This window comes from Hemiscyllium ocellatum, chromosome 32 (genome assembly GCF_020745735.1).
Source record: "Hemiscyllium ocellatum isolate sHemOce1 chromosome 32, sHemOce1.pat.X.cur, whole genome shotgun sequence".
NCBI classification, from domain to species: domain Eukaryota; kingdom Metazoa; phylum Chordata; class Chondrichthyes; order Orectolobiformes; family Hemiscylliidae; genus Hemiscyllium; species Hemiscyllium ocellatum.
This window is the reverse complement of record NC_083432.1, coordinates 30,029,377-30,039,229: the sequence shown is the minus strand read 5'-3', so window position 1 is coordinate 30,039,229 and position 9,853 is coordinate 30,029,377. Positions and strand designations below refer to the sequence as shown.

The following is a 9,853-nucleotide window of genomic DNA, read 5'->3' as shown; positions in this document are numbered from 1 at the left end:
ATGGCATAACAATTGCAGCCACCATAATCTGTATGCAAGGTACATGAGGAGATAATCTAGGATGAACATAAAAGAAAGGTAATACAGCTTTATTGAAGGAAATCCTGAGCTCTTACATCAATAAAAATTAACCCTCAAAAAGTGTAGCGTTAAGGCTTCCAATTTCAAGAAAGCAAATTCTCCTCATTTATTGATTCTGAAAATTGCCATTTTATTCTGCACAGGGATGGTTTGCTGGAAGAAACTTGGCAGCTTCTCAGGTCACAACTAAATACCTTCTTTGGGTGGATGAAGACTTTTTATTCACAAAACAGACAAAAGTGGAAAAGTTGTTGGAAGTATTAGAAAACACAAACTTGGATGTGGTAAGAATGGAACTGGATGGAAAGTGAAAGAGTTTTCTGAAATATTTCAACCTGATGACAATTTAATTTGAAGCATGTTTTTTCCTTTCTTTTGTTTCTCCTTTTCTTCTTCCTTCTGTCACTCCCTTCCTTTTTTAGTCCCCCACCCTCCTTTCCTTTCACTCTGCCTCCCTCACTTCTTTGAAATTATAGAGATCAATGTTTTCTTCATGTTTAGTCACAAAAATGATTTCCACTCCAGAGCTCCGAGTCAATCATAGATTAAAGCTTGAGATTAATTTTATCAATGTTTCATTTATCTCGCACTCAAAGAAAGGATAGGTTTCATTCAGCTAAAAGATTAAAAAGCTGAAAAACTGAAATGGGGTCTCAACTTATCTTGGATCCAGCAATTCCCAGTTTGGCAAATGTGGGAGAAATGACTGTGATCAATTCTGTTCAGGACAAGCTTGGCTATTTCATTATTTTAAAGAGTGTTTGTACCTTCATTTTAAGATTCATTGTTTTTCCAGGAATTTCTTTAAAAGGAGGCAGGAAATATTGAATACAAAAGGAACACGCCTTTATTGTGTTGCTTTTGGTCAACAAGGAAAAGGGATTTTACTTTTCAGCCTAACATCCTGACCGCCATCACTCTACCTCAAAATCAGACACTCTGAACTTGCACCTCTCTCAACCCCCAGTCACCACCAGGACTGAACTCAGTTACAACTTCGTGCTGAAAATGTTCTTACATAACTGCTGCTAGTTTGTCATTTGCAGAAAAAAATGCAGGACATTTCAGAAACCTATTTTTGGAGGTGCTTACCTCGTAATGTTTGAGGAAGGGATGAACAATGGGAGGAAGGAATGAAGAAGGAATGTAGGAAGTGAGGGAAGGAGAGTGAAAGGGAAGGAGGGTGGAGGGCAAGAAGTTGGAAAAAAGAAAGAGAGGTAGGAAGGGAGGGAAGTCGGAAAAAAGAAGGAAAGGAGGGTGGAGGACGAAAAGAAGGGAGGGAGTGACAGAAGGAAGAAGAAAGGGAGGAACAATGGAAAGAAAAGAAGGAAAGGAAGAAGGAAACAAGGAAGTGAGGGAGAAAGTGGGGAAGGATGGGAGGATACTACACAAGTATCTGCTTCTTTAAACCTATTCAAAAGAGGAAAACCAAGACCAAGCCTTCTCAAAGTGGAGACTGAGGAAACATGGATTTGTGAGCTGTAACTTTGAGATGCTTTGAGGCAGGAATGGCTGAGCATCCCCCATCCTACCTCATTTTATGGATCTCCAGTTTTCAGCAAGAGACCATGACAATTATAAATCCTTTAAATGTGCTCACAGTGATCCTTGTGATAATAGAGAAAGTATTTCATTGAGAAAAAAAACACCATATTTTATCTCTAATTACTTGAATTATAACCTTCACAGGTTGGTGGCTCAGTAAACGGTAATCGTTTCCACTTTAGGCTGTGGTATGAATATGGAAATCCTGATGATGGAGAATGCTTGTTCTCAAAGGCTGGGGGCTTTCATCCCTTGAATGGGTTTCCAAACTGTGTGATAACCAGTGGTGTGGTCAATTTCTTTCTGGCCAGGACATCCAAGATATTGAATGATGGATTTGACCCTCGATTAGCCAGGGTAGCTCATTCAGGTAAGTGAACCATTCAGTTGTGCTGCTCCTCCATCACTACCCCCACTAGATTTGGTGATAATCAAGTTTCATTCTGATTTGTTTGTTTTCATGTTTCAGTAACAACCTTAGGGAGTCAAAATGTATGATGAACATGGGTCAGGGGTTTTGTGACAAAATGAGGTGGGATCCAAGGATTGTGGGCACAAAACATCCTTCCACCAGCTGCCCTGCTCATTCTCAGCCTAGTCAAAAGTCTTGGAGATTTTCCAGGAGGCCACATTATATCTACAATGGAAGTGAACCAATTAAAGCTCCTCTCCTGATCTGACTGAAAATTTCCAGTTAGCACATTGACCGAACAGTGGCCAAAACAGGGCCAGAGGAAGGGAGCAGCCAGCCAGTGACTGGCCAAGGTCTAACCTTCCAGATTGCTTTAATCCCAAGTCTCCTCCACACACCATCACTACCAACGATGAAGAATGACCAGAGCTGCAGTTCATCCCACCCTCAAAAGGGTTCCCCTTGGCATAAGTGATCCATCAGCCTCAGGAATTTTTACTTCCACACATTAAAAACAGCTGAAAGATCCCCTGTACTCTTTCACTGCTAGAGTCCTACCTACTGGCCCTTCAATATCAGCAACTGTCCTTACTAAGACTGTTGAAACACCTCCAGTTATCAATTAATAAAGCATGCAAAAATTATGCCATTCCAATGCATTGCAGAACTCTGACCCAGAGCTGATCCCAATCCCGAACAGAAAGTTCAATCCATATTTTCAGAAAATCTGTCTGCTTTGACAAAATATTAGATTTGATTTAACTGTAAATGATGCATCAAAAAGGAAAATTCAAAATGAAACCAAAATGAAAGTTGCCAATCTGAATACAGAAACTTAATATTGTCTTGTTCTGCACATGAATGGTTTATTTAGATAGTTTAGGAATCTTTACAACTATTGATATTTTGTATATTTTACCATAGCAGTAATGTCTAGTGGTTAATTTTACATGGTTGTTTCACATTGATCTGAAATTCCAAATTATAAATTTAGTAAAGGATGAGTCACCACAGTCTCACTCTCTCATTGAGGGAGAATATCTAGTGGTGATTTTAACCTAATGGTTAAGTGAGAGGCCTGAATTCAGAAGGTATCTTGGTGAGGTGGTCATGTGGACAAATCCCTTCTGGAAAAGCTAGAAAGTTTGGAAGCATTCAGATTTTCAAACTGTCGTGTTATTTCTTCCTTATGAAATGGTCTCTAACATTTTCCCATTCACAAACATTCTTTATCAATCCCCATCCAACAAAGATATTGTTAACACAGATGCAAATCAAGTACAATAGTGGACTAACCTGCTCATTGTTTAGCTTCTCTGTGAGGCCCAATGTGGTTCAGTATCTGGGAAAGCTTCAGTGCCAGTTCAGTTCCTCTTTCTGCCTGATAAAATCTGTGACCTGTTTGCAGATGCCTGGCAATGACGGAGAATATGTATTATTTGCTCTTCTACTTGCTGCCACCACACATTATATATGCTCTCTCCGTGTTAATACGGAATATTTAGAATCTGCTGCAGTAAAGAAAAGTGTAACCTTATTAAGAGGCGTCTCACTATCACCTATAGTCAGGAGATTGTACAACAGACAAGATCATCTGATATAATGTCACTCCCATGATGATGCATTATCTCCATAACATATTAGCTACATAGACGCAACCTGTTAGAGTCATAAAGTCATACAGCACTGCAGCAGACCATTCGATCCAACCAGATATCTCTCCAACCCTTTCTTATACATGTACTTACCTTAAACACGCATCCATCGCTTCCTCGGGAAGTTCATTCCACACACAAACTACCCTCCCTGTAAAAGAAATTGACCCTAATGTCCTTTTTAAATCTTTCTCCTGTCACTTTGAAAATATGCCCCCAGTCTTGAAATCCCCACCTTAGAGAGAAGACACCTACCATTCACCTTATCTATACTCTTCATGGTTTTATAAACCTCTAAATGGTCACCCCTAAACCTCCTATGATCCCATGAAAGAAGTTCCAGTCTATCCAGCCCCTCCTTATAAAATCAAACCCTCTATTCTCAGCAAGATATTGGTAAATCTCTTCTGAACCCATCTCAGCTTAAAAATATCCTCCTGTAATAGGGCAACTGGAACTGGACACAGTGCTCTAGACCAGCATCCTGTACAACCTCAACATAATATCCTATATTCTGTTAGATGACAACAACCACATGGAGATGAGGAGATTTTCTTGTAAGGGTGAAGTGTTATGATCTGGAATTCCCTGCCTTATTTTGCAGTGAAAACAGATCCCTTAACAAATTGCCAACTTAAATGGTTGCAGTGAAGTGGAATGAAATAGCTGAGCACCAATAATCCCTATTTGAATAGAATCCAGCAAGAAAGACTGTGGATAGGACTTTAAACTGTCTGTGTGTGTGTGTGTGTGTGTGTGTGTGTGTGTGTGTGTGTGTGTGTGTGTGTGTGTGTGTGTGTGTGTGGTGAAGGGGAGGAGGAGGGGTGTATGCATTCAATTATTGGGGAAATTAGAAAGCTCAATTTAAAGGAGCAGGTAAGAGTGCAGGTAAGCAATGCGGCGCATGGTTACCAGACAATAAAGGTTAGGGATAGAACAGGTGAATATTTTTTTGCACCAAGGAATTATAAAGAAGTAGACAAATTTAACAGTGAAACAAATTTAAAAGCTTTGTATGTAAATGAATGAAACATTCACAACAAAATTAATGAAATAATATAAACAAAAGAGTACGATTTGGTAATAATTACTGAGACAAGGAGACCAGGTCTGTGAATTAAATATATGGGGGTACTCAGCATTTCGGAAAGGAAGGGAGGTGGGGGTAGCCTTGCTGGTGAAGGAAGGGATCATGCTGTAATAGAAATGATATAAGCACAGGAGATCAAGATATGTAATCAGTCTGGGTAGAAATTAGAAATAGCAGTAGGATGAATCTAAAAGTCTCCTAGGAGAAAGTGAGCTCTGCAGATGCTGGAGATCAGAGCTGAAAAATGTGTTGCTGGAAAAGCGCAGCGGGTCAGGCAGCATCCAAAGAGCAGGAGAATTGACGTTTCGGGCATGAGCCCTTTTTCAGGAATCAGCAGGAGAATCGACATTTCAGGCATGAGCCCTTCTTCAGGGCTTTCCTGAAGAAGGGCTCATGCCTGAAATGTCGATTCTCCTGCTCTTTGGATGCTGCCTGACCTGCTGCGCTTTTCCAGCAACACATTAATCTAAAAGTCCCCAAACAGTGGTTCTGTAGTGGGGCACAGTATAAACCAGGAAATATTAGAGGCTTGCAAGAAAGGTTCAGCAGGAATCATGGATGATTTGAACATGCACATAGATTGGAAGAATGAAATTGGCAAGGATAGCCTGGAGGCAGAGTCCATTAAAGATTGTATATTTGAGCAGTATGTTGTGAAATCAACCAGGGAGCAGGCTATTTTGGATTTGGTATTGTGTAATGAGGAGAGATTAATTGATGACGTCATAGTTAAGGATCCTCTAGGGAGTAATGACCATAGTATGATAGAATTCAAAATCCATTTTGAGGGTGAGAAAGTGGAGTCCCACAGTAGTGTTCTGAAATTAAACAAAGGAAATGATATAGACATGAGGACAGATTTGGCCTGAGGAGATTAGGCAGGAAGGCTAAATAGTAAGACAACAGATTAGCAGTGGCAGGTGTTTAAAGAGCTACTCAATTCCTCACAAGTAAAGTATATCGAAGTGAGAAAGGGCAGGGAGTAAAAACATCCATGGCTAAACAAGAAGGTCAAGGACAATATAAAGTCAAAAAGTAAAGTATACTATATTGCAAAGACTAGTGGAAGATTGGGAAACTTTCAGATATAAAGGATACTGAAAAATTAATAAAAAGAGCCAAGCTACATTTTGAAAGAAAACTAGCACAAAATATCAAAAAGGATAGTAACAGCTTCAATTGATATAAGAAAGGAAAGAGAGCCATTAATGTGAATGCTGATTCCTTGGAAGATGAAAGCAATGAGTTAACAGAGTGGAGCTGGCAGAGATCCTGAATCAATACTTTACCTCAGTTTTCATCGTGGAGTACAATAGTACCATGCCTGTTAGAATGGGCAATTTGGAGATAATAGAAAGGGCAGAACTTAGAACAATCACCATCGATAGGGAAAAGGTATGATGCAAACTATTAGGATTGAAGACAGACAATTCTCCCAGGCCTGATGGCCTACATCCGAGGGTATTAAAGGAAGTGGCAGCAGAGATAACCATTGGTTAAAATATTCCAAAATTCTCTGGACACAGGAAAGATGCCAGTGGATTGTAAAATGGCTAATATAATGCCCTTATTCAAAAAGCAAGAGAGGCAAAATGTGAGAAATTACAGATCAATTAGTTTTACATATGCTGTTAGAAACGTGTCAGAGTCAACTATCAAAGAAGCAATATTAGGATATTTGGAAAGTCAAAATGCTATCCATCAGAGTCAGCATGGTTTTTTGAAAGGCAACTTGTGTTTGACTAATTCGCTAGAGCTCTTTGAAGAAGTAACAAGCAAAGTGGATAACGGGGATGCTGTAGTTGTAATTTATCTAGACATTTGGACTGCGTTTGATTAGGTGCCACAAAGTTGGATCATAGGGGATTAGCCTGGATAGATGAATGGCTGATGGGCAGAAGACAAAGAGTCTGAACAAGTGTTTTTTTTTTCTGGATGGCAAGCTGTAACTAGTGAGGTGCCATAGGGTTCCATTCTTGGAGCCAAGCCATTTATAATCTGCATTAACGACTTGGATACAGAGAGGAAGGCTCTTTAGCCAAATTTACGGATGACACAAAAAACACGTGGAAAGATAAATTGCAATGAAGAAATAACCTTACAAATAGACATTGATAGTTTAGGTGAGTGGGCCAAAATGTGGTAGATGGATTGAATGCGGATAAGTCCAAGGTTATGCATTTGGGTCAAAAAACTGGGAAAGCGACCTATTATCTTAATGGGGAGAGACTTCGGGATGCTCTGGTGCAGAGGGATCTAGGTGTATTTGTTCATGAGTCTCAGAAAGCTAGCAAGTGGGTACAGCAGTTCATAAAGAAAGTGAATAAAATGTTAGCTTTTATAACCTCAGGAATAGAATATAAAGGTAAGGAAGTATTGTTGCAACTGGTACAAAGTATTAGCGAGACTGCACCTGGAGTATTGTACACAGTTTTGATCCCCTTATTTGAGGCAAGATGTAGTGGCATTGAAGGCAGTTCAGATGAGGTTCACTAGATTGACCCCAGAGATGATGAGTTTGCCAGATGAAGAGAGATTGAACAGTTTAAGCCTACACTCTCTGGAATTTAGAAGAATTAGGGGAGGTATTCAAATATTTGGATGAGAAGTCATAGTATTAGGGTAAGGGGTAGAAAATTTAAAACAGAGTTGAGCAGAAACTACTTCTCCCAAAGAGTTTTGGATACTGGGACAATGAGTAAATTTAAGGAAGAGTGAGACAGAATTTTACTTGGTAATGGATTGAGGGATATGGAGAGAAGGCAGGAAAATAGAGGTGAGGGGCATATCAGCCCCTGATTGAATCTCAGAATGCAGAAGGTCTTGTGGATCAAAGCCAAACAAAATCAATGAACTTGGTTTGGGTTCTGTTTTGAGGATTGGGATATACTAAGCACAACCTTCCCATGGAACATTTAGTGGATGGAGGAGATATTGTAATGTGTGGATGTTTGTTTGGTATGTGAAAGAATTGGGCATGTTACATGAAATAACCTTTTTTCATTCTATGCTATTCTATTATGATGCTTGACCTTTACAGCCTAATGTTTTCACAAGTAGAACTGAATTTGAAATCTTTCCTAGAGTTTTTCATTGACGGACTCGGCAGACTGCTCGTGGGATCATGTAATGATGTCATTGTTGGACATCAGACGCGCCAGAGTCCAAAAAATGACACACAGAAAGCAGTTGAACAAAAATATGCAAGGTTTCGACGGCCCTCTAGGCATGACGCAGATTTCAAACTTGCATTGCATTATTTCAAAAACCATTTAAAATGTTACACCAAGATTTAATGGGTAAGATTGTACATTTCTATTCCTGATGAAGGGCTTTTGCCCAAAACATCGATTTTCCTGCTCCTCGGATGTTGACTGACCTGCTGTGCTTTTCCAGCACCACTCTAATCTAGACACATAATCTTGACGGACCAATCCACTAGCTGTATCTCATCACTATCTCCTTCAGCCTCTCCACTCCCTTGATGTTATTGGGCTGCTTCTTTAATAACCACTCCTGGATACAGTGAACATTTCGGCAATTCAACATTTCTTCTTTTTCTTTCATGGAATGTGAGCATCACTAGAAAGACCAGTAAATGTTGACCATCACTGCTGCCTTTGAAAAGGTGTTGACAATCCACCCTCTTGCACTGCTGCAGTCCATTTAGGAAACATCAGGAAGACGGAGGGTACTTTCTTGCTTCCCATCACAAATAGAAATGATCGCTATAAATTCTGTCTCCTCCCCAGTAGTTTCAACCAAAGAGATCTTGGTATCCTATTTTGGTATCCTGAGCTTTGACCACATATGATGTCAATTATCAAGACCACCTACTTCCTCTCAACTATATCATCAGCTCCCGAAACCCTCACCCATACCCAGAACCTTTTTGAAGGTTGGACATATAGAGTAAGCAGCGCTGAAAATATTTTGCTGGAAAAGCGCAGCCGGTCAGGCAGCATCCAAGGAACAGGAGATTCGACGTTTCGGGCTTATGCCCGAAACGTCGAATCTCCTGTTCCTTGGATGCTGACTGACCGGCTGTGCTTTTCCAGCAACACATTTTCAGCGCTGATCTCCAGCATCTGCAGACCTCACTTTCTCCATATAGAGTAAGCAGCCAGGAGTCGATCTGTAGATGGTCTACAGTAGAGAAGATAGTCACCTGAAGCCAAATGTAGGTGACCTTTGATAGTTGCACATTGTGACCACAGAGAAGCTGGAGGCGATGGCCCGTTGGAGGAGGGGTGTGGGGTGCTTTCTTTTGCCAAGAGAGATGATGCGCCCCGGACCCTCTTAGGGATGGTTTCTTTCCGCATGTTTGCTCACCTCCAACTACTCAACTATTCAAATACTCATCTGACGGCCTTCCTTGGTGCTACCTTCCATTAATGTGAACTCGTTCAAAGTTCTCTTGGCCATATTTTGACACATGCCCATGTCCCATTTATATATCATTTATTGCCCACTAATCTACATTGGTACCTTGTATATTAATGCCTTAACTTTACAATCCTCAGCTTTAAAATCAATCCATACTCTCTGCTTTTCCTATCTCTTGTAACTCCTCAATCTTGACAATCTTCCACAAATTCTGATTTCCTCCAAGTCTGACCTCTTGGGAAACCTCACATCTATTGCATCATGCTGGCAAATATGCCTTCAACTCCCCTAGCATACACTCTGATATTTCTCTCTAAATCATTCCTTAAAGTCATTTTGCCTGATTTTACATTTTGTTGAAGTTCATATGAAGTGCCTGGGGCCTTTTATTGTATATGTTGCTAAAAATTGAAGATGATTAATTATACCTGATTGTGGTTCTTTGAAACACTTTGGAATGTCTCTCCTAAAGATGCAAATTATTTTTATCATTAATTTTGCTTTCTCAATTTCCTACTCTTTATAAAATGGATGTTGTGAAATTTGAATCTGCGCAATACTAAATTAAAATGTTGAAAATCTATTATTACAAATAAAGTATCTTCATGATCAATGCAAATACATGTTGTGATTTGAATGAATATAATTATCTACATGTTTATATTCATTTTGATCTTTATTTGA

The 9,853-nt window shown here is 39.8% G+C and overlaps 1 protein-coding gene across 1 annotated transcript; it reads left to right on the top strand.

Annotated features, from left to right (window-relative positions):
* Positions 1–209: 209 nt before the first annotated feature.
* LOC132830980 (beta-1,4 N-acetylgalactosaminyltransferase 2-like) lies at positions 210–8,107 on the top strand (the record flags this gene model as incomplete). The annotated part of the gene is made up of 3 exons (XM_060848946.1): positions 210–365; positions 1,771–1,996; positions 7,868–8,107. Coding segments are annotated over 3 exons (594 nt in total), but the record flags the coding sequence as incomplete, so codon positions are not given.
* Between the last annotated feature and the right edge of the window lie 1,746 nt (positions 8,108–9,853).